At 50.6% G+C, this 25422-nt stretch overlaps 1 protein-coding gene across 1 annotated transcript in view; it reads left to right on the forward strand.

Annotated features, from left to right (window-relative positions):
- mllt3 (MLLT3 super elongation complex subunit) overlaps positions 1 to 22186 on the forward strand; it is a 126690-nt gene extending 104504 nt beyond the window's left edge. Inside the window, exons 11-14 of the mRNA XM_056300579.1 lie at positions 6967 to 7066; positions 10096 to 10164; positions 12170 to 12241; positions 20578 to 22186. Of these exons, the coding sequence (XP_056156554.1) occupies positions 6967 to 7066; positions 10096 to 10164; positions 12170 to 12241; positions 20578 to 20709 (373 nt within the window). The 3' untranslated portion in view covers positions 20710 to 22186. The remainder of the gene's footprint in view (positions 1 to 6966; positions 7067 to 10095; positions 10165 to 12169; positions 12242 to 20577) is intronic.
- Positions 22187 to 25422: the final 3236 nt, after the last annotated feature.

The following is a 25422-nucleotide window of genomic DNA, read 5'->3' on the forward strand; positions in this document are numbered from 1 at the left end:
AACTTTCAAAACCAGGTAATTCAGGAACTCTACTGTTGAGATGTTTAATTTTTCCCATGATACTCAACAGGCCAGCTGCATGCCATAAAGCCACCTCCAAGTCACCAGATAGCAATAAATAGCATTTTAGGCCTCAACCCACTGTTGTTAAAATGAACTTTTCATGGCACTGACCCGTGATACTGTAACCTGTTGTCTATTTATGAATTCCTAATTTATTTACAGTACATTTAGGCTGCTCTCTTTCAGTGGGTTAAAGCCAGTGAGATAGAAAGTTGTCTGTTTCCTTATATTTATTCAATAAGGACACTTATGTCCATTAAATGGTCATACGGAAGAAAAAAAGACTTGGATTAATCAATGATGGTGATCGTACAAGCGTGGACAAATATGATCACTCTCAGTGGTTTCCACTGTGTGAAGATATGACATACACTGATTGTCCCTTTGACAGACGACCTTGTATTCTTCCCAACAAAATAACACAACTCTGGTGATGTGTCACAAGACTTTTTTTTTTTTTGCTTGTGTAATCCATGTATGTTGGCCATATGATGCTTACATGTTGTCTACCTGGTGTTACATGTTGTCTACCTGGCGTTACATGAAGGTCTACCTGGTGTTACATGAAGGTCTACCTGGTGTTCCATGTTGTCTACCTGGTGTTACATGTTGTCTACCTGGTCTTACATGTTGTCTACCTGGTGTTACATGTTGTCTACCTGGCATTACATGAAGGTCTACCTGGTGTTACATGAAGGTCTACCTGGTGTTACATGAAGGTCTACCTGGTCTTACATGAAGGTCTACCTGGTGTTACATGAAGGTCTACCTGGTGTTACATGAAGGTCTACCTGGCATTACATGAAGGTCTACCTGGTGTTACATGAAGGTCTACCTGGTCTTACATGAAGGTCTACCTGGCATTACATGAAGGTCTACCTGGTGTTCCATGTTGTCTACCTGGTGTTACATGTTGTCTACCTGGTGTTACATGTTGTCTACCTGGTGTTACATGAGGGTCTACCTGGTGTTACATGTTGTCTACCAGGCCTTAAATGAGGGTCAACCTGGGGTTCAATGTTGTCTACCTGGTGTTACATGTTGTCTACCAGGCCTTAAATGAGGGTCTACCTGGTGTTCCATGTTATCTACCTGGTGTTACATGTTGTCTACCAGGCCTTAAATGAGGGTCTACCTGGTGTTACATGTTATCTACCTGGTGTTACATGTTATCTACCTGGTGTTACATGTTGTCTACCAGGCCTTAAATGAGGGTCTACCTGGTGTTACATGTTGTCTACCTGGTGTTACATGTTGTCTACCAGGCCTTAAATGAGGGTCTACCTGGTGTTCCATGTTGTCTACCTGGTGTTACATGTAGTCTACCTGGTGTTACATGTTGTCCACCTGGTGTTACATGTTATCTACCTGGTGTTACATGTTGTCTACCAGGCCTTAAATGAGGGTCTACCTGGTGTTCCATGTTGTCTACCTGGTGTTACATGTTGTCTACCTGGTGTTACATGTTGTCTACCAGGCCTTACATGAGGGTCTACCTGGTGTTCCATGTTGTCTACCTGGTGTTACATGTAGTCTACCTGGTGTTCCATGTTGTCTACCTGGTGTTACATGTTGTCTACCTGGTGTTACATGTTGTCTACCAGGCCTTAAATGAGGGTCTACCTGGTGTTCCATGTTGTCTACCTGGTGTTACATGTAGTCTACCTGGTGTTACATGTTGTCCACCTGGTGTTACATGTTATCTACCTGGTGTTACATGTTGTCTACCAGGCCTTAAATGAGGGTCTACCTGGTGTTCCATGTTGTCTACCTGGTGTTACATGTAGTCTACCTGGTGTTACATGTTGTCCACCTGGTGTTACATGTTATCTACCTGGTGTTACATGTTGTCTACCAGGCCTTAAATGAGGGTCTACCTGGTGTTCCATGTTGTCTACCTGGTGTTACATGTAGTCTACCTGGTGTTACATGTTGTCTACCAGGCCTTAAATGAGGGTCTACCTGGTGTTCCATGTTGTCTACCTGGTGTTACATGTAGTCTACCTGGTGTTACATGTTGTCTACCAGGCCTTACATGAGGGTCTACCTGGTGTTGCATGTTGTCTACCTGGTGTTACATGTTGTCTACCTGGCCTTACATGTTGTCTACCTGGTGTTACACGTTGTCTACCTGGCCTTACATGTTATCTACCTGGTGTTACATGTTGTCTACCTGGCCTTACACGTTATCTACCTGGCCTTGTATGTTGTCTACCTGGTGTTACATGTTGTCTACCTGGTGTTACATGTTGTCTACCTGGTGTTACATGTTGTCTACCTGGTGTTACATGTTGTCTACCTGGTGTTACATGTTGTCTACCTGGTGTTACATGTTATCTACCTGGTGTTACATGTTGTCTACCTGGTGTTACATGTTGTCTACCTGGCGTTACATGAAGGTCTACCTGGCCTTACATGTTATCTACCTGGCCTTACATGTTATCTACCTGGCCTTACACGTTATCTACCTGGCCTTGTATGTTGTCTACCTGGTGTTACATGTTGTCTACCTGGCGTTACATGTTATCTACCTGACCTTACATGTTATCTACCTGGTGTTACATGTTGTCTACCTGGTGTTACATGTTGTCTACCTGGTGTTACATGTTGTCTACCTGGTGTTACATGTGATCTACCTGACCTTACATGAAGATCTACCTGGTGTTACATGTTGTCTACCTGACCTTACACGTTATCTACCTGGCCTTGTATGTTGTCTACCTGGTGTTACATGTTGTCTACCAGGCCTTAAATGAGGGTCTACCTGGTGTTCCATGTTGTCTACCTGGTGTTACATGTAGTCTACCTGGTGTTACATGTTGTCCACCTGGTGTTACATGTTATCTACCTGGTGTTACATGTTGTCTACCAGGCCTTAAATGAGGGTCTACCTGGTGTTCCATGTTGTCTACCTGGTGTTACATGTAGTCTACCTGGTGTTACATGTTGTCTACCAGGCCTTACATGAGGGTCTACCTGGTGTTGCATGTTGTCTACCTGGTGTTACATGTTGTCTACCTGGCCTTACATGTTGTCTACCTGGTGTTACACGTTGTCTACCTGGCCTTACATGTTATCTACCTGGTGTTACATGTTGTCTACCTGGCCTTACACGTTATCTACCTGGCCTTGTATGTTGTCTACCTGGTGTTACATGTTGTCTACCTGGTGTTACATGTTGTCTACCTGGTGTTACATGTTGTCTACCTGGTGTTACATGTTGTCTACCTGGTGTTACATGTTATCTACCTGGTGTTACATGTTGTCTACCTGGTGTTACATGTTGTCTACCTGGCGTTACATGAAGGTCTACCTGGCCTTACATGTTATCTACCTGGCCTTACATGTTATCTACCTGGCCTTACACGTTATCTACCTGGCCTTGTATGTTGTCTACCTGGTGTTACATGTTGTCTACCTGGCGTTACATGTTATCTACCTGGCCTTACATGTTATCTACCTGGCCTTACATGTTATCTACCTGGCCTTGTATGTTGTCTACCTGGTGTTACATGTTGTCTACCTGGCGTTACATGTTATCTACCTGGCGTTACATGTTATCTACCTGGCCTTACATGTTATCTACCTGGCCTTACATGTTATCTACCTGGCCTTGTATGTTGTCTACCTGGTGTTACATGTTGTCTACCTGGCGTTACATGTTATCTACCTGACCTTACATGTTATCTACCTGGTGTTATATGTTGTCTACCTGGTGTTACATGTTGTCTACCTGGTGTTACATGTTGTCTACCTGGTGTTACATGTGATCTACCTGGCCTTACATGAAGATCTACCTGGTGTTACATGTTGTCTACCTGACCTTACACGTTATCTACCTGGCCTTGTATGTTGTCTACCTGGTGTTACATGTTGTCTACCTGGCGTTACATGAAGGTCTACCTGGCCTTAAATGTTATCTACCTGGTGTTACATGTTGTCTACCTGGTGTTACATGTTATCTACCTGGCGTTACATGAAGGTCTACCTGGCCTTAAATGTTATCTACCTGGTGTTACATGTTGTCTACCTGGCCTTACACGTTATCTACCTGACCTTACATGTTGTCTACCTGGTGTTACATGTTGTCTACCTGGTGTTACATGTTGTCTACCTGGCCTTGTATGTTGTCTACCTGTTGTTACACGTTGTCTACCTGGTGTTACATGTGATCTACCTGGCCTTACATGAAGATCTACCTGGTGTTACATGTTGTCTACCTGGCCTAGCATCTTGTCTACCTGGCCTTGCATGAAGGTCTACCTGGTGTTACACGTTGTCTACCTGGTGTTACATGTTGTCTACCTGGCCTTACATGTTATCTACCTGGTGTTACATGTTGTCTACCTGACCTTACACGTTATCTACCTGGCCTTGTATGTTGTCTACCTGGTGTTACATCTTGTCTACCTGGCGTTACATGAAGGTCTACCTGGCTTTAAATGTTATCTACCTGGTGTTACATGTTGTCTACCTGACCTTACATGTTATCTACCTGACCTTACATGTTATCTACCTGGTGTTACACGTTGTCTACCTGGCGTTACATGAAGGTCTACCTGGCCTTACATGTTATCTACCTGGTGTTACGTGTTGTCTACCTGGTGTTACATGTTGTCTACCTGGCGTTACACGTTGTCTACCTGGCGTTACATGAAGGTCTACCTGGCCTAAAATGTTATCTACCTGGTGTTACATGCTGTCTACCTGGCCTTACATGTTATCTACCTGGTGTTACGTGTTGTCTACCTGGTGTTACATGTTGTCTACCTGGCGTTACATGAAGGTCTACCTGGCCTTAAATGTTATCTACCTGGTGTTACATCTTGTCTACCTGGCCTTACATGTTATCTACCTGGTGTTACATGAAGGTCTACCTGGCCTTACATGTTGTCTACCTGGCCTTACATGTTATCTACCTGGTGTTACATGAAGGTCTACCTGGCCTTACATGTTGTCTACCTGGCCTTACATGTTATCTACCTGACCTTACGTGTTGTCTACCTGGTGTTACATGTTGTCTACCTGGTGTTACATGTTGTCTACCTGGTGTTACATGTGATCTACCTGGCCTTACATGAAGATCTACCTGGTGTTACATGTTATCTACCTGGCCTAGCATCTTGTCTACCTGGCCTTGCATGAAGGTCTACCTGGTGTTACACGTTGTCTACCTGGTGTTACATGTTGTCTACCTGGCCTTACATGTTGTCTACCTGGTGTTACATGTTGTCTACCTGGTGTTACATGTTGTCTACCTGGTGTTACATGTTGTCTACCTGGCGTTACATGAAGGTCTACCTGGCCTTACATGTTATCTACCTGGTGTTACATGTTGTCTACCTGACCTTACACGTTATCTACCTGGCCTTGTATGTTGTCTACCTGGTGTTACATGTTGTCTACCTGGCATTACATGAAGGTCTACCTGGCCTTAAATGTTATCTACCTGGTGTTACATGTTGTCTACCTGGCCTTGTATGTTGTCTACCTGGTGTTACACGTTGTCTACCTGGCGTTACATGAAGGTCTACCTGGCCTTACATGTTATCTACCTGGTGTTACGTGTTGTCTACCTGGTGTTACATGTTGTCTACCTGGCGTTACATGAAGGTCTACCTGGCCTTAAATGTTATCTACCTGGTGTTACATGTTGTCTACCTGGCCTTACATGTTATCTACCTGACCTTACATGTTGTCTACCTGGTGTTACATGTTGTCTACCTGGTGTTACATGTGATCTACCTGGCCTTACATGAAGATCTACCTGGTGTTACATGTTATCTACCTGGCCTAGCATCTTGTCTACCTGGCCTTGCATGAAGGTCTACCTGGTGTTACACGTTGTCTACCTTGTGTTACATGTTATCTACCTGGCCTTACATGTTGTCTACCTGGTGTTGCATGTTGTCTACCTGGCGTTACATGAAGGTCTACCTGGCCTTACATGTTATCTACCTGGTGTTACATGTTGTCTACCTGGCCTTACATGTTATCTACCTGGCCTTGTATGTTGTCTACCTGGTGTTACATGACGGTCTACCTGGCCTTACATGTATCTACCTGGTGTTACATGTTGTCTACCTCATGTTACATGTATCTACCTAGCCTTACATGTTATATACCTAGCCTTACGTGTTGTCTACCTGGCATTAGATGTTGTCTACCTGGTGTTACATGAAGGTCTACCTGGCCTTACATGTTATCTACCTGGTGTTACATGTTGTCTACCTGGCCTTACATGTTGTCTACCTGGTGTTACATGTTGTCTACCTGGTGTTACATGTTGTCTACCTGGCCTTACATGTCTCTACATGACGTTACATGTTGTCTACCTCATGTTACATGTTGTCTACCTGGCCTTACATGTTGTCTACCTGGTGTTACATGTTGTCTACCTGGTGTTACATGTTGTCTACCTGGTGTTACATGAAGGTCTACCTGGCCTTACATGTTATCTACCTGGTGTTACATGTTGTCTACCTGGCCTTACATGTTATATACCTGGTGTTACGTGTTATCTACCTGGTGATACATGTTATCTACCTGGTGTTACATGTTATCTACCTGGTGTTACATGTTATCTACCTGGCCTTACATGTTATCTACCTGGCCTTGTATGTTGTCTACCTGGTGTTACATGAAGGTCTACCTGGCCTTACATGTATCTACCTGACGTTACATGTTGTCTACCTCATGTTACATGTTGTCTACCTGGCCTTACATGTTTCTACCTGGTGTTATATGTTGTCTGCTTGGCCTTACATGTATCTACCTAGCCTTACATGTTATATACCTAGCCTTATGTGTTGTCTACCTGGCATTAGATGTTGTCTAGCTGGTGTTACATGTTATCTACCTGGCATTACATGTTTTCTATCTGGACTTCCCTCACCCATCCAGAGTCAGCTTGAGCGACGGCAGTGAGAGTGACAACAGCTCATCCTCCTCACCCCCATCCCATAACGAGGCCCCGGCCTTATTAAAGACCAGTAACAACCAAGTAAGATGTGAAAGATTATGTATTTCATATATATATTCATATACATACTAGTTGAGAAAGGTAACAGCTGTACACATGCATAAGCACACGGGCTTAAAGGTACAATCCTCAATTGATGCACACAGTGGCTCTCCACCCCACTTCTGCCGCTGATGATCAGGCTTTTAAACATTGTTTGCTCTATTAGTTGAAAACCAGCCATGCCCATTACATTACATTACAGTCATTTAGCCGACGCTTTTATCCAAAGCGACGTACAATAAGTGCATTTAACGTAGAAAATCAGGAGAACTACTAGTCATCAGAGGTCATAAGTGCATCTTCTCTCTAAACAAGCATCTAAGAGCAAAACCAGTGTTAAAGTAAAAGTGCAAGAAAAAGATTTTTTTTTTTTAAATGAGTGAATACGATAAGTGATAAGAGCAAGTAGCAGGGTAGTAGATCTTGAAGAGGGCAGTTTTCCACTTGCGGTGAAAGATGGGCAGGGACTCCACTCTCCTGACATCAGTGGGGAGCTCATTCCACCACTGGGGGGCCAGGACAGAAAAGAGCCGTGACCGGGTCGACCGGCAGCAGGGGCCTCTGAGCGATGGGGCAACCAGGCGTCCTGAGGCAGCAGAGCGAAGTGGTTTGGCGGGGTTGTAGGGCTTGACCATGGCCTGGGGATAGGAAGGAGCTGTTCCTTTCACTGCCCTGTAGGCTAGCACCAGAGTCTTAAACTGGATATGAGCAGCTATTGGGAGCCAGTGTAGGGACATGAGAAGGGGAGTTGTGTGGGACAACTTAGGACGGTTGAACGCCAGATGAGCTGCAGCTTTCTGAACAAGCTCCAGAGGTCTGATGGCCGACGCAGGGGCGCCAGCAAGGAGGGAGTTGCCGTAGTCCAGCCGGGAGATGACCAGAGCCTGGATGAGCACCTGTGCCATCTCGTCGGTGAGGAATGGACAAATCCTCCTGATGTTATAGAGGAGAAATCTGCAGGAGCGAACAACCGATGCGAACAACCGATGCAACGTTTGCAGCAAACGACAGTTGTTCGTCCAGGATCACACCCAGATTCCTCGCAGTCCGAGTTGGTGTCACCACGGTGTTGTCAATGGTGATAGCCAGGTCTCGGCGCGGGCAACCTTTCCCCGGGAGGAACATCAGCTCTGTCTTGTCCAGATTGAGCTTCAGGTGGTGTGTCGCCATCCACTCTAAGATGTCAGTCAAGTACGCAGAAATGTGTGTCTCTACTTGTGTGTCAGAGGGAGGAAAGGACAAGATCAGCTGGGTATCATCGGCATAACAATGGTAAAAGAAGACATGCGAGTGAATAACAGAACCCAGGGATGTCATGTAAAGGGAGAAAAGGAGAGGACCCAGAACCGAACCTTGTGGAACACCTGTAGTCAATCTGCAAGGCTCTGACACAGATCCCCTGCTTGTCACCTGGTAGGATGGATCTAGCTTGTCAATGTGGATGTTGAAGTCACCGAGAAGGATAAGTGCAGAGTCATCAACAGGGAAGTGCGAGACAAGTGTGTCAAGCTCCTCCAGAAACTCACCAAGGGGGCCTGGTGGGCGGTACACAACCACGATGGTGAGTTCGACTGGATAAGACACAGTAACAGCATGAAATTCAAAAGACGGCAGAGAAAATTGTGGAGTGGAAACAAGAGAATATTTCCATTTCGGCGAGATTAACAGGCCGGTACCACCACCCCGCCTACCAGCTCTGGGAGTGTGAGAAAAAGAGTACACATCAGACAGAGCTGTGGGTGTGGTAGTGTTTTCTGGCGTGATCCAGGTCTCAGTTAGAGCAAGAAAGTTGAGGGAGAGCAAAGATGCATAGCCTGAGATAAACTCAGCTTTCGGCACCGCAGACTGGCAATTTCAGAGCCCTCCCGTCACCACTTGCTCAACGTGAGTGGAGAGAGTGGGATAGATTAGATTGGTAGGGTCACAGCGCCTAAGAGTCACTCAACATCTATGCCAGCCCCGGGAAGAGGAAAGGACAGGAATGCGAAGGAAACACATAGTCTATACTAGGTACACAAGGTACAGATGACTGACTGGATCTAAAAAGAACAGTCCTTGCTTGACGAAGTCTTGGCTTGAAAAAGTCACGCTTACTTTTGTTCACTCTAGCCTTTGTTTAATCTTGACCTGTTTGCCCTCAGCTTGTTTGCCTGTCGCTTCCAAGTAGCAGCAGTGATTTAAAGAACACTGATTGCTAATTATCTGCCAGGAGTGCAGGCCACACCCTGGCCACTTAACACCCAATTGGCCAAAGAGGTACACTGAAAATAGGCCTGTTGCCCAGAAACTGGTCAGTTATGTAAAACTCTATCAAACCTCACACAATACTGTTAAAACTGCAAACAGCAAGTTACCAAGGAATATATTTATAAGCTAAAAGGATAATTAAGTCAAAACAGCTAGGCAACAAGAAATATTTAAGGACACGCTAGGTGAAAAACAGCTGCAGCTAGAATAAGACTGCTACAGCTAGAATAAGTTCCCACTAGGAACCAGCAGCAGATCTATAGAGAAAAGGACTAATACTCAAACAGCTGGAATAAGACTAGTAGCAACTTGTTAAGCAAGAAAGATGATACTCACTCTATTCTAGATGAACCTGCAATTCAGAATCACTCCAGAAGTTAAAATTCACACATGCCTTTACTTACTGTTGAGGCTTTCAGTTACCTCAATTTCTCAGTCAGATTCACGTGTTCAGATGTTGAGCTGATGGTGAGATGTGTTGTGTTTCCTGTCAGCAGAGTGACCGTGGTGTTGCGGTACTCTGCATAGCTAGCCAACACATGTCATTACGGATTGTACCTTTAATATGTGTGTCTCTAAACTAAAAAATATTTTGAAGTGGCTGTTGGTGACTGGGTGAAGACACGTGAAGTATGAGATGGTATGAGTGACGATGTTGTCCATAACCTTTATCTGCCTGGACCCATTTCTCTGTTGTTGAGGGACAACTGCTGCATTGTGGACGCTGTTTTACCTAAAACTTTGGTATTTTTCCCTCACAGAAACTGGAGGTGAAAAGCCCCACCAAGCAAACCAAACAAGACAAGAACAAAGATCTAGATTGTGACAAGGTACAGCCAGTTCCTGCTTTCTCAGGACCTCTTGGATTTTGTATACATTTATTTATCATCGATTCGACGGCTTACATGATATTGACACGAAATGATTCCAGTTAGATGGAAAATGTGCATGGTAAAGATGTCTTTGAGCAAAAAAATGGTGGACAGAAAACGGTGTGAATACTTATACAAATGAGAGAGTTCAGTTGACCTTTAATAGATTTGCAAAAATTTCTAGGAAACATTTTTCACTTTGTCATTATGGGTATTGAGTGTAGATTGATGCAAAAATGGCACTTTTATCCATTTGAGATTCTACAACATGGGGCAGTCTATTCCGTTGCCCACCAACACGAGGATCGCCGGTTCAAATCCCCGTGTTACCTCTATCTTGGTCGGGTGTCCCTACAGACACAACTGGCCGTGTCTGTGGGTGGGAAGCCGGATGTGGGTATGTGTCCTGGTCGCTGCACAAGCGCCTCCTTTGGTTGGTAGGGGCGCCTGTTCTGGGGGGGACTGGGGGGAATAGCGTGATCCTCCCACATGCTACGTCCCCCTGGTGAAACTCCTCACTGTCAGGTGAGAAGAACCCGCTGGTGAATCCACATGTATAGGACTCGTGTTCACTCCATGATCGTTGTTTTAGTCGTGATCATCATCCCGCAGCCCTCGTGTTCAGCTCATGATCCTCGTTTTAGTCGTGATCATCATCACATAGCCCTCGTGTTCAGTCCATGATCATAATTTTAGTCGTGATCATCATCCCGCAGCCCTCCTTTTCAATCCATGATCATCATTTTAGTCATGATCATCACCCCGCAGCCCTCGTGTTCAGTCCATGATCATCGTTTTAGTCATGATCATCATCACGTAGCCCTCGTGTTCAGTCCATGATCATCGTTTTAGTCATGATCATCATCACGTAGCCCTCGAGTTCAGTCCATGATCATCATTTTAGTCATGATCATCATCCCGCAGCCCTCCTTTTCAATCCATGATCATCATTTTAGTCATGATCATCACCCCGCAGCCCTCGTGTTCAGTCCATGATCATCGTTTTAGTCATGATCATCCTCACGTAGCCCTCGTGTTCAGTCCATGATCATCGTTTTAGTCATGATCATCATCACGTAGCCCTCGAGTTCAGTCCATGATCATCATTTTAGTCATGATCATCATCCCGCAGCCCTCGTGTTCAGTCCATGATCATCGTTTTAGTCGTGATCATCCCGCAGCCCTCGTGTTCAGTCCATGATCATCGTTTTAGTCGTGACACTTCTCTCATGATGCACACTGTTCCCATGCAACAGAACTCTGCCTCATCTAGTCGTCATTCAAGTCAATTCAAGGCCATTTTTTGTTGGTGGGCTTGTCGGCAGCAATAATTGTTGAAATACCGTAAACCACACGCATGCTTTTACTACCAAAGTCATTGTTACAGAAATGTGTTGGGTCCATATTCAGAGCAAAACATGTAACATTTCTGACTGAGGAAGAGTCCATCCTGCAGAGCAATGTCTTGTAGTGTCAGCGCTGTTACTTCTTTCTCCAAAGGTTCCACATGTGGATAAGTTTGGAGTTTGTCTTTAACTGTTTAAATAAGAAATCATCACAGTGTGGTTTACAGAGAGCATGAGCAGACTCACATGAGATTGAACAGATGTGGGTGCAGGTCAGTACAGACCAGCAAAACGTGGGCTTGTCTCTTGCAGTGACTTCTCACTCACTGCTAGCCATCGTTGTGCAACACGGTGTCGTAGCATCGCTTTAATGATGTAATGTAATCCTGCGTTGTGTTAAAGATGTCTCTACACAAGCCCTTCGGTTGTACTCACCAGGTGTTTGAGCAACAAGATGCCATTTTTTCCTCAGTATTTCTGTACAGGGTTCATGTTGGAAAGCAGCACTAGCATGACACTAGCATGGCACTAGCATGGCACTAGCATGACACTAGCATGACATGGGTGCTGACCAGAAGCTAGAAGCGGTTTATACATATGAGCACTGTGTTTCCCAGAGCTACCTGGATGAGCTGGTGGAGCTGCACAGGCGACTGATGACACTGAGAGAAGGTCACATCCTGCAGCAGGTGAGTCCCACTGCCAGCAGATCCGCCGTAGTCGATGCATGTAGGTTTATGGTTGCATGTTAATCACATCAAATTTGGGGTGTCCGGGTAGCATGGCGGTCTATTCCGTTGCCTACCAACACAGGGCTCACCAGTTCGAATCCCCGTGTGGCCTTCGGCTTGGTCGGGCATCCCTACAGACATAATTGGCCATGTCTGCAGGTGGGAAGCCAGCTGTGGGTATGTGTCCTGGTCGCTGCACTAGCGCCTCCTCTGGTTGGTCAGGGAGCCTGTTCGCGGGAGAGGGGGAACTGGGGGGAATAGCGTGATCCTCCCAAGCGCTACGTCCCCCTGGTGAAACTCCCCACTGTCAGGTGAAAAGAAGCGGCTGGTGACTCCACATGTATGGGAGGAGACATGTGGTAGTCTGCAGCCCTCCCCGGATCAGCAGAGGGGGTGGAGCAGAGACCGGGACGGCTCGGAAGAGTGGGGTGACTGGCCAAGTACAATTGGGGGGGAAAAGGGAGGAAAAAGATTCATATCAAATTTTAACTCATTTGCTGGGTGGTACCATGTGGTACTATGTGGTCCCATGTGGGATTGGCTCTGGTGCCTTCTGTGTGTTCAGATACAGTCGTGCCCTTGTGTTCAGATGAAGGGTCACACCGCCCGCAGAGTGCCCCCAATGGCTCCCAATGGATCGTGTGCTCAAGTGGTTAAGGGCAAACAAAGGAAAACTTAAAATAATTCGCAGTCCCCTGTTTTTATAAATTGTTGGACTGCTGGAGAACTACCACACACTGTGAAGAGGTCTCAGAAGTTTCTGGAGCCATGCAGCAAAAGCGAAGACCCTCGCACACAAATTCAGACGGAATGAAAGTTCAAACTGAAGTCTGTGGGAGCTTCCGTAAGTTCTTGGAATAAAAAAAATCACTGGGATGCTGTCAACCAGCCCTGCTGTCAACCAGCCCTCTTGTCAACCAGCCTTCCTGTCAACCAGCCCTGCTGTCAACCAGCCCTCTTGTCAACCAGCCCTCTTGTCAACCAGCCCTCTTGTCAACCAGCCCTCCTGTCAACCAGCCCTCTTGTCAACCAGCCCTCTTGTCAACCAGCCCTCTTGTCAACCAGCCCTCCTGTCAACCAGCCCTCTTGTCAACCAGCCCTCTTGTCAACCAGCCCTCTTGTCAACCAGCCCTCCTGTCAACCAGCCCTCCTGTCAACCTGCCCTGCTGTCAACCAGCCCTCCTGTCAACCAGCCCTCCTGTCAACCAGCCCTCCTGTCAACCAGCCCTCCTGTCAACCAGCCCTCCTGTCAACCAGCCCTCCTGTCAACCAGCCCTCCTGTCAACCAGCCCTGCTGTCAACCAGCCCTCCTGTCAACCAGCCCTCCTGTCAACCAGCCCTCCTGTCAACCAGCCCTCCTGTCAACCAGCCTTCCTGTCAACCAGCCCTCTTGTCAACCAGCCTTCCTGTCAACCAGCCTTCCTGTCAACCAGCCTTCCTGTCAACCAGCCTTCCTGTCAACCAGCCCTCTTGTCAATCAGCCCTCCTGTCAACCAGCCTTCCTGTCAACCAGCCCTCCTGTCAACCAGCCTTCCTGTCAACCAGCCCTCCTGTCAACCAGCCCTCTTGTCAACCAGCCTTCCTGTCAACCAGCCCTCTTGTCAACCAGCCTTCCTGTCAACCAGCCCTCTTGTCAACCAGCCTTCCTGTCAACCAGCCTTCCTGTCAACCAGCCTTCCTGTCAACCAGCCCTCTTGTCAACCAGCCCTCCTGTCAACCTGCCCTGCTGTCAACCAGCCCTCCTGTCAACCAGCCTTCCTGTCAACCAGCCCTCTTGTCAACCAGCCTTCCTGTCAACCAGCCCTCTTGTCAACCAGCCTTCCTGTCAACCAGCCTTCCTGTCAACCAGCCTTCCTGTCAACCAGCCCTCTTGTCAACCAGCCCTCTTGTCAACCGGCCTTCCTGTCAACCAGCCCTGCTGTCAACCAGCCCTCTTGTCAACCAGCCCTCTTGTCAACCAGCCTTCCTGTCAACCAGCCCTCCTGTCAACCAGCCCTCCTGTCAACCAGCCCTGCTGTCAACCAGCCCTCCTGTCAACCTGCCCTGCTGTCAACCAGCCCTCCTGTCAACCAGCCCTCCTGTCAACCAGCCCTCCTGTCAACCAGCCCTCCTGTCAACCAGCCCTCCTGTCAACCAGCCCTCCTGTCAACCAGCCCTGCTGTCAACCAGCCCTCCTGTCAACCAGCCCTCCTGTCAACCAGCCCTCCTGTCAACCAGCCTTCCTGTCAACCAGCCCTCTTGTCAACCAGCCTTCCTGTCAACCAGCCTCCTGTCAACCAGCCTTCCTGTCAACCAGCCCTCTTGTCAACCAGCCCTCTTGTCAACCAGCCTTCCTGTCAACCAGCCCTCCTGTCAACCAGCCTTCCTGTCAACCAGCCCTCCTGTCAACCAGCCCTCTTGTCAACCAGCCTTCCTGTCAACCAGCCCTCTTGTCAACCAGCCTTCCTGTCAACCAGCCCTCTTGTCAACCAGCCTTCCTGTCAACCAGCCTTCCTGTCAACCAGCCTTCCTGTCAACCAGCCCTCTTGTCAACCAGCCTTCCTGTCAACCAGCCCTCCTGTCAACCAGCCCTCCTGTCAACCAGCCTTCCTGTCAACCAGCCCTCCTGTCAACCAGCCTTCCTGTCAACCAGCCCTCTTGTCAACCAGCCCTCCTGTCAACCAGCCCTCCTGTCAACCAGCCTTCCTGTCAACCAGCCCTCTTGTCAACCAGCCTTCCTGTCAACCAGCCCTCTTGTCAACCAGCCCTCTTGTCAACCAGCCTTCCTGTCAACCAGCCTTCCTGTCAACCAGCCTTCCTGTCAACCAGCCTTCCTGTCAACCACCCCTCTTGTCAACCAGCCTTCCTGTCAACCAGCCCTCCTGTCAATCAGCCCTCCTGTCAACCAGCCTTCCTGTCAACCAGCCTTCCTGTCAACCAGCCTTCCTGTCAACCAGCCTTCCTGTCAACCAGCCCTCCTGTCAACCAGCCCTCTTGTCAACCAGCCCTCTTGTCAACCAGCCTTCCTGTCAACCAGCCCTCCTGTCAATCAGCCCTCCTGTCAACCAGCCTTCCTGTCAATCAGACCTGATGTCAACCAGCCCTGCTGTCCCGGGTGATGTGTTGCTCAAGTTGGTGTGAAACGATTTCAGTTCTGCTCCACTTCTCTAATTTTGGGCTTTACGAGGGAAGGGACACGAGTTTCCCGCCCTTACTGATGAGTGTGCTCCCCGCTCGTGTTCTCACGGCATGTCGGATGACGGCAGTCGTGGAGATTCCCAGCACCGGCTTCCGAGGCTGCTGCGCCGTGGTGGAAGTTGGGTTGTGAGAGTAGGAAGACGTGAGGAACCCGAGCCCCACCGGCAGCACCCCACCGGCAGCGCCCCACCGGCAGCACCCCCAGCCTGCAGCTCCAGAGTAATCGGACTAATCCCACAAGCTGACAAACGTCTCCGAATGGTTCCCCTTCCTCTGCTGCGGAGACATGGAGCTGATTAAGTCAGACGCTCGGGAGCGTCTGACTTAATCAGCTCCATGTCTCCGCATCATTAATTAGTATTGTCTTTCTTTTGGGTGGGGGTCAGGTTTGGATATAAACCTTTAATATAGACGCCTTGTCTCAGGTAGTTGTGTACTACCCCTCAGATGAGGCTAATTGTTGTACCCATGCTGCTGCGCCGCTCTGCCTGCAAAGCCACCGGGTTCTGACTTGACCTTGCTGTCGTAACAAGGAGGCGGAGTCTCGCCGTCCCGTGGCGGGCGCCGGCAGGTGGACAAGTACGACTTGCTGGGGAGTTGGAGCTTTGTGGTGTGGGAGGTGCTGCCGTACCTTCATCCACACAGATAGACCGGCTGGTGGTCAGCTGGCAGCCAGTCCTCCACCTCATTTTGCTTTGAAAGTAGAAGTGGGGCGGCCGGGTGGTGTAGCGGTCTATTCTGTTGCCTAGTAACACAGGGATCGCCGGGTCGAATCCCCGTGTTACCTCCGGCTTGGTCGGGAATCCCTACAGACACAATTGGCCGTGTCTGTGGGTGGGAAGCCGGATGTGGGTGTGTGTCCTGGTCGCTGCACTAGCGCCTCCTCTGGTTGGTCGGGGTGCCTGTTCAGGGGGGAGGGGAACTGGGGAGAATAGCGTGATCCTCCCACGTGCTACGTCCCCCTGGAGAAACTCCTCACTGTCAGGTGAAAAGAAGCGGCTGGTGACTCCACATGTATGGGAGGAGGCATGTGGTGGTCCCCTGCCCCATCTCCGTCTCCTTCTTAACCCCTGCCCCGTCTCCTTCTTAACCCCTGCCCCGTCTCCTTCTTAACCCCTGCCCCGTCTCCTTCTTAACCCCTGCCCCGTCTCCTTCTTAACCCCTGCTCTATCTCCTTCTTAACCCCTGCCCCGTCTCCTTCTTAACCCCTGCCCCGTCTCCTTCTTAACCCCTGCCCCGTCTCCTTCTTAACCCCTGCTCTATCTCCTTCTTAACCCCTGCCCCGTCTCCTTCTTAACCCCTGCTCTATCTCCTTCTTAACCCCTGCCCCGTCTCCTTCTTAACCCCTGCCCGTCTCCTTCTTAACCCCTGCTCTATCTCCTTCTTAACCCCTGCCCGTCTCCTTCTTAACCCCTGCCCCGTCTCCTTCTTAACCCCTGCCCCGTCTCCTTCTTAACCCCTGCTCTATCTCCTTCTTAACCCCTGCCCCGTCTCCTTCTTAACCCCTGCTCTATCTCCTTCTTAACCCCTGCCCCGTCTCCTTCTTAACCCCTGCCCCGTCTCCTTCTTAACCCCTGCTCTATCTCCTTCTTAACCCCTGCCCCATCTCCTTCTTAACCCCTGCCCCGTCTCCTTCTTAACCCCTGCTCTATCTCCTTCTTAACCCCTGCCCGTCTCCTTCTTAACCCCTGCCCCGTCTCCTTCTTAACCCCTGCCCCGTCTCCTTCTTAACCCCTGCCCCGTCTCCTTCTTAACCCCTGCCCCGTCTCCTTCTTAACCCCTGCCCCGTCTCCTTCTTAACCCCTGCTCTATCTCCTTCTTAACCCCTGCCCCGTCTCCTTCTTAACCCCTGCTCTATCTCCTTCTTAACCCCTGCCCCGTCTCCTTCTTAACCCCTGCCCGTCTCCTTCTTAACCCCTGCTCTATCTCCTTCTTAACCCCTGCCCGTCTCCTTCTTAACCCCTGCCCCGTCTCCTTCTTAACCCCTGCCCCGTCTCCTTCTTAACCCCTGCTCTATCTCCTTCTTAACCCCTGCCCCGTCTCCTTCTTAACCCCTGCTCTATCTCCTTCTTAACCCCTGCCCCGTCTCCTTCTTAACCCCTGCCCCGTCTCCTTCTTAACCCCTGCTCTATCTCCTTCTTAACCCCTGCCCCATCTCCTTCTTAACCCCTGCCCCGTCTCCTTCTTAACCCCTGCTCTATCTCCTTCTTAACCCCTGCCCGTCTCCTTCTTAACCCCTGCCCCGTCTCCTTCTTAACCCCTGCCCCGTCTCCTTCTTAACCCCTGCCCCGTCTCCTTCTTAACCCCTGCCCCGTCTCCTTCTTAACCCCTGCCCCGTCTCCTTCTTAACCCCTGCTCTATCTCCTTCTTAACCCCTGCCCCGTCTCCTTCTTAACCCCTGCCCCATCTCCTTCTTAACCCCTGCCCCATCTCCTTCTTAACCCCTGCCCCGTCTCCTTCTTAACCCCTGTCCGTCTCCTTCTTAACCCCTGCCCCGTCTCCTTCTTAACCCCTGCTCTATCTCCTTCTTAACCCCTGCCCCGTCTCCTTCTTAACCCCTGCCCCATCTCCTTCTTAACCCCTGCCCCATCTCCTTCTTAACCCCTGCCCCGTCTCCTTCTTAACCCCTGCCCGTCTCCTTCTTAACCCCTGCCCGTCTCCTTCTTAACCCCTGCCTCATCTCCTGCTTAACCCCTGCCCTATCTCCTTCTTAACCCCTGCCCCGTCTCCTTCTTAACCCCTGCCCCATCTCCTTCTTAACCCCTGCCCGTCTCCTTCTTAACCCCTGTCCGTCTCCTTCTTAACCCCTGCCCCGTCTCCTTCTTAACCCCTGCCCCATCTCCTTCTTAACCCCTGCCCGTCTCCTTCTTAACCCCTGTCCGTCTCCTTCTTAACCCCTGCCCCATCTCCTTCTTAACCCCTGCCCCGTCTCCTTCTTAACCCCTGTCCGTCTCCTTCTTAACCCCTGCTCTATCTCCTTCTTAACCCCTGCCCCGTCTCCTTCTTAACCCCTGCCCCGTCTCCTTCTTAACCCCTGCCCCGTCTCCTTCTTAAACCCTGTCCGTCTCCTTCTTAACCCCTGCCCCGTCTCCTTCTTAACCCCTGCCCCATCTCCTTCTTGACCCCTGCCCGTCTCCTTCTTAACCCCTGCCCCGTCTCCTTCTTAACCCCTGCCCCGTCTCCTTCTTAACCCCTGCCCCGTCTCCTTCTTAACCCCTGCCCCGTCTCCTTCTTAACCCCTGCCCGTCTCCTTCTTAACCCCTGCCCGTCTCCTTCTTAACCCCTGCCCGTCTCCTTCTTAACCCCTGCCTCATCTCCTGCTTAACCCCTGCCCTATCTCCTTCTTAACCCCTGCCCCGTCTCCTTCTTAACCCCTGCCCCATCTCCTTCTTAACCCCTGCCCCATCTCCTTCTTAACCCCTGCCCCATCTCCTTCTTAACCCCTGCCCGTCTCCTTCTTAACCCCTGTCCGTCTCCTTCTTAACCCCTGCCCCGTCTCCTTCTTAACCCCTGCCCCATCTCCTTCTTAACCCCTGCCCGTCTCCTTCTTAACCCCTGTCCGTCTCCTTCTTAACCCCTGCCCCGTCTCCTTCTTAACCCCTGTCCGTCTCCTTCTTAACCCCTGCTCTATCTCCTTCTTAACCCCTGCCCCGTCTCCTTCTTAACCCCTGCCCCGTCTCCTTCTTAACCCCTGCCCCGTCTCCTTCTTAACCCCTGTCCGTCTCCTTCTTAACCCCTGCCCCGTCTCCTTCATAACCCCTGCCCCATCTCCTTCTTAACCCCTGCCCGTCTCCTTCTTAACCCCTGCCCCGTCTCCTTCTTAACCCCTGCCCCGTCTCCTTCTTAACCCCTGCCCCGTCTCCTTCTTAACCCCTGCCCCGTCTCCTTCTTAACCCCTGCCCTATCTCCTTCTTAACCCCTGCCCCGTCTCCTTCTTAACCCCTGCCCCGTCTCCTTCTTAACCCCTGCTCTATCTCCTTCTTAACCCCTGCTCTATCTCCTTCTTAACCCCTGCTCTATCTCCTTCTTAACCCCTGCCCCGTCTCCTTCTTAACCCCTGCCCCGTCTCCTTCTTAACCCCTGCCCTATCTCCTTCTTAACCCCTGCCCTATCTCCTTCTTAACCCCCTGCCCGTCTCCTTCTTAACCCCTGCCCTATCTCCTTCTTAACCCCTGCCCCGTCTCCTTCTTAACCCCTGCCCGTCTCCTTCTTAACCCCTGCCCCGTCTCCTTCTTAACCCCTGCCCGTCTCCTTCTTAACCCCTCCCCGTCTCCTTCTTAACCCCTGCTCTATCTCCTTCTTAACCCCTGCCCGTCTCCTTCTTAACCCCTGCCCCGTCTCCTTCTTAACCCCTGCCCGTCTCCTTCTTAACCCCTGCCCGTCTCCTTCTTAACCCCTGCCCCGTCTCCTTCTTAACCCCTGCCCGTCTCCTTCTTAACCCCTGCCCGTCTCCTTCTTAACTCCTGCCCGTCTCCTTCTTAACCCCTGTCCCGTCTCCTTCTTAACCCCTGCCCGTCTCCTTCTTAACCCCTGCCCCGTCTCCTTCTTAACCCCTGCCCCGTCTCCTTCTTAACCCCTGCCCGTCTCCTTCTTAACCCCTGCCCCGTCTCCTTCTTAACCCCTGCCCTGTCTCCTTCTTAACCCCTGTCCCGTCTCCTTCTTAACCCCTGCCCGTCTCCTTCTTAACCCCTGCCCGTCTCCTTCTTAACCCCTGCCCGTCTCCTTCTTAACCCCTGCCCCGTCTCCTTCTTAACCCCTGCCCGTCTCCTTCTTAACCCCTGCCCGTCTCCTTCTTAACCCCTGCCCCGTCTCCTTCTTAACCCCTGTCCGTCTCCTTCTTAACCCCTGCCCGTCTCCTTCTTAACCCCTGCCCGTCTCCTTCTTAACCCCTGCCCCGTCTCCTTCTTAACCCCTGCCCCGTCTCCTTCTTAACCCCTGCCCCGTCTCCTTCTTAACCCCTGCCCGTCTCCTTCTTAACCCCTGCCCCGTCTCCTTCTTAACCCCTGCCCCGTCTCCTTCTTAACCCCTGTCCGTCTCCTTCTTAACCCCTGCCCGTCTCCTTCTTAACCCCTGCCCGTCTCCTTCTTAACCCCTGCCTGTCTCCTTCTGCCTTCCAGATCGTGAATCTCATCGAGGAGACCGGACACTTTCACATCACCAACACAACGTTTGACTTTGACCTTTGCTCCTTGGACAGAAGCACGGTTCGGAAGCTCCAGAGTTACCTGGAGGCCTCTGGCCTGTCCTGAGGCTCTGAGCAGCTGGCTGCTGTGGGAGACCAAAGCTGATCACCTTCCTCCTCCGACTCTGTTTTGTTGTTTTTCCTAAATAAACTTGAACTTCCACTGCAATGCAAGAGCCCCTCTGGGACCGGGCCGACCTGCGCTCCGCCCGGTCCCGTTGGCCGGACCGGGCTCCGGACCAGAAGGCCCTCCCACCACACGGCAGAGCCCGGCATTCTGCCGCCCATAGGATGACCCCTGTCGACCAGGAGATCACCAGGAAAGCCTTGAACACTTGTGTGAAAGGGGGCGGGGGGTTGAGACCTTTTGCTCTTAATTAATGTGCGTGTTGTTGTGTTTTACCTTGTGACAGACGCATGGAAACCACTGCCTTACCACATTGTACGTCTTATTTATTGAATTTGGTTTGCAGGGGGGTGTTGTGTGTGTGTGTGCGTGTGTGTGTGTGTGTGTGTGTGTGTGTGTGTGTGTGTATGTGTGTGTATGTGTGTTTGAGGAAAAAGAACAGATCGGGACTTTGTAAGCACTTCTCAGCAGGCGTGTCTCTGAATGGCCATGACAGTTTAGCGTGCCTGAGGTCTGGAGGTTCTGTCAGAAGAGGACTTGGTTGGCGGTCCAGCCGTCACGTGTTCTGCCGTCTCCAGCTGTATGAAAGGAGTCGCGAGTGTCTGAATGAACCGATTCGCCTGGTCTGGGACCGAGCCGCGGGTGCAGACAGGGTGACGGTTCGACAGGTCTCATGTGGCCCTGCAGGTCCTTTCGACCTCCTCCTCGCTTCTCTTCATGCCCTCAAGGTGAACTGACCCTTTCTTTTTGTACGACATATCAGCCTCTTTTCTGCTCCGGGGCCAGCGCTGGGAGCGCCCGCAGCAGCTGAACACGCCCCGTGTCTGGTGCTGCGGCGTCCAGCCGCCCGGCGTGCAGGACCACGTGTGCACAAGTTTCCATCCCGACCAGATGCACCGATGAAGGGACGCTGTCCAGCCGAAGATGGCGCTCTTCCACGATGCGGTGCTGACCGTGAAGACCTGCATACGTACGGCGTCACGTGGCCCGTAGTTGGAGAACCCGCATGTTTGCTGTAATCGGTACGATGTAAAGGTAATCATGTGTTTGCCGTTTGAGAGGTGAGCTGGGACGGATGAAGGAATCACCAGACAGCCCCGGGGGAGGGAAGACGCACTAGTCCTCATCCCCACAAGTCATTCAAGAGCTTTAAAGGAGACGGCGTTTAGTTTTGCATTTCTGTCTGCAGCGGGCCGGTGTGGCGTCTTCTGGAAACGCCCCCCCCCCCCCCCCCCCGTGGCGTCCTGAGTCTCCTGGCAATACAGTGCTGTTACGGGTGTAAGACTTCCAATCTTGTTTGTGTAGTTTCTGTTAAAGCTCGGCATTAATTACACACAGAATACTTTTGTTTGATTGTGATGGAGATTTTTGTCCCGTCACAGGTTTCAAAATAAATCTAAGTTGACTTGAAGGGTGGCGTTCCTTCGAGAAGACCTCGACGGGTTTCGCTCTGGTTCTTGTGGGTTCCTGTGTATTGTAAGCACACACAATAAATATTCTGGATCAGGTACAGATGAGCTCATGGGCACGCTGTGGGTGAACCGGTTCTGGGCCCTGGCTGCTGCCCTCTGATATGGGTTCTTTCAAAGAAGTTTAAATGACCTTGACGTATCTGGTGAAAGGTGAACTGAACGGAAAATGAAATGAAAACGTGTTCCGTTTGGGAGACTTGCTGAATGACTTTTACAAAGAAAAATGATAAAAACATGATTATCGACTGTTGGCACTATGAAGAGAAACGTCCTCATCATTCAGGGCCTGCTGAGGGAAGGGGACTACCAGAGGGATGAATGTAGACACTTGGCATCTCTCGAAAGGCACTATAAAAGTGTAGTCACATGAGCTGCTGTTTGTGTGGACTCAAGGTCAAATATTCTCCTGAAATATTGGGGATTTTTTATAACTTGTGATTTTCGGCTCTTCCTCCTCATGCCTGTACCTCATCCTCATGCCTGTACCTCACCCCCATGCCTGTACCTCATCCTCATGCCTGCATCTCATCCTCATGCCTACATCTCCTCATGTCTGCATCTCATCCTCATGCTTGTACCTCATCCTCATACCTACACCTCATCCTCATGCATGCATCTCATCCTCATGCTTGTACCTCATCCTCATACCTACACCTCATCCTCATGCATGCATCTCCTCCTCATGCCTGCACATCATCCTCATGCCTGCACCTCATCCTCATGCCTGCATCTCATCCCCATGCCTGTACCTCATCCTCATGCTTGTACCTCATCCTCATGCCTGCATCTCATCCTCATGCCTGTACCTCATCCTCATGCCTGTACCTCATCCTCATGCCTGTACCTCATCCTCATGCCTGCATCTCATCCTCATGCCTGCATCTCATCCTCATGCCTGTACCTCATCCTCATGCCTACATCTCCTCATGTCTGCATCTCATCCTCATGCCTACACTTCATCCTTATGCCTGCATCTCATCCTCATGCCTGCATCTCATCCTCATGCCTGTACCCCACCCTCATGCCTGCACCCCACCCTCATGCCTGCACCTCATCCTCATGCCTGTACCTCACCCCCATGCCTGTACCTCATCCTCATGCCTGTACCTCATCTTCATGCCTGTACCTCATCCTCATGCCTGTACCTCATCTTCATGCCTGCACCTCATCTTCATGCCTGTACCTCATCCTCATGCCTGCATCTCATCCTCATGCCTGTACCTCATCCTCATGCCTGTACCCCACCCCCATGCCTGTACCTCATCCTCATGCTTGTACCTCATCCTCATGCCTGCATCTCATCCTCATGCCTGTACCTCATCCTCATGCCTACATCTCCTCATGTCTGCATCTCATCCTCATGCCTGTACCTCATCCTCATGCCTACATCTCCTCATGCCTGCATCTCATCCTCATGCCTGTACCTCATCCTCATGCCTGTACCCCACCCCCATGCCTGTACCTCATCCTCATGCTTGTACCTCATCCTCATGCCTGCATCTCATCCTCATGCCTGTACCTCATCCTCATGCCTACATCTCCTCATGTCTGCATCTCATCCTCATGCCTACACTTCATCCTTATGCCTGCATCTCATCCTCATGCCTGCATCTCATCCTCATGCCTGTACCCCACCCTCATGCCTGTACCCCACCCTCATGCCTGCACCTCATCCTCATGCCTGTACCTCACCCCCATGCCTGTACCTCATCCTCATGCTTGTACCTCATCCTCATGCCTGCATCTCGTCCTCATGCCTACATCTCATCCTCATGCCTGCATCTCCTCCTCATGCCTGCATCTCATCCTCATGCCTACACTTCATCCTTATGCCTACATCTCATCCTCATGCCTGCATCTCATCCTCATGCCTGTACCCCACCCTCATGCCTGTACCCCACCCTCATGCCTGCACCTCATCCTCATGCCTGTACCTCACCCCCATGCCTGTACCTCATCCTCATGCTTGTACCTCATCCTCATGCCTGCATCTCCTCCTCATGCCTGCATCTCGTCCTCATGCCTACATCTCATCCTCATGCCTGCATCTCATCCTCTTGCCTGCATCTCATCCCCATGCCTGCATCTCATCCTCATGCCGGCATCTCATCCTCATGCCTACATCTCATCCTCATGCCTACATCTCATCCTCATGCTGGCATCTCATCTTCATGCCTACATCTCATCCTCATGCCTGCATCTCATCCTCTTGCCTGCATCTCATCCCCATGCTGGCATCTCATCCTCATGCCTACATCTCATCCTCATGCCTACATCCTCCTCATGTTTGCATCTCAGTCACAGCCCAGCCCCGTGGCCCTTTGGCAAATTTGTCTTGTGGCAAATGTTCGACTCACAGAGCTGTGGGGACATTTTGGTTTTGTATATTGTCTCATGGACGGATCATAGCTCTCCCCACGCGCCTCCTACACGACTGCATGTCAGAATCAGAAAAACTTTGTCATTTCATTTCACGCACTTGCGCACATGAAATGAAATGAAACATGGTTTCCCACAGCAGTGCAACACAAAGACAAAAACACACCCCAAAACTACAAGAAAACACATATCCACACTAACACCCGTATCTAAACTAAAAAAAGAAGAAAAGAAAAGAACCACTGTCCAGAAGAACCAACACCAGCCAGCATGACTGTAGGAACTGCCGGTCTGCATGAGCTAGCGGTTAGCTTAGCCTGCCCCGCTTCCGCGCCCTGTCAGACCGCCCTCGGGGTTTCCTCTTCGGGCACAGCTCCAGGCAGGGCCGTGGTCCCTGGGCCCACAGGACGCAGCAGACCAAGCTCCCCCAGCCGATCCAGCGCCAGCTCTCCCAGCCGATCCAGCGCCAGCTCCCCCAGCCGATCCAGCACTAGCTCTCCCAGCCGATCCAGCGCCAGCTCCCCCAGCCGATCCAGCACCAGCTCCCCCAGCCGATCCAGCGCCAGCTCCCCCAGCCGATCCAGCACCAGCTCCCCCAGCTGATCCAGCACCACCTCCCCAGCTGATCCAGCACCACCTCCCCCAGCCGATCCAGCACCAGCTCCCCCAGCCGATCCAGCACCAGCTCCCCCAGCCATCATTTTACACGCAGACATGGACAAAGACGCTGCATGGACGCTGCTGGGTGAGGCCGCCGCAAACGTGACTTTGCGCCGCCATCTTGCCACACCGGAAGCGGAAT

Source organism: Lampris incognitus, chromosome 20, assembly GCF_029633865.1.
Source record: "Lampris incognitus isolate fLamInc1 chromosome 20, fLamInc1.hap2, whole genome shotgun sequence".
NCBI classification, from domain to species: domain Eukaryota; kingdom Metazoa; phylum Chordata; class Actinopteri; order Lampriformes; family Lampridae; genus Lampris; species Lampris incognitus.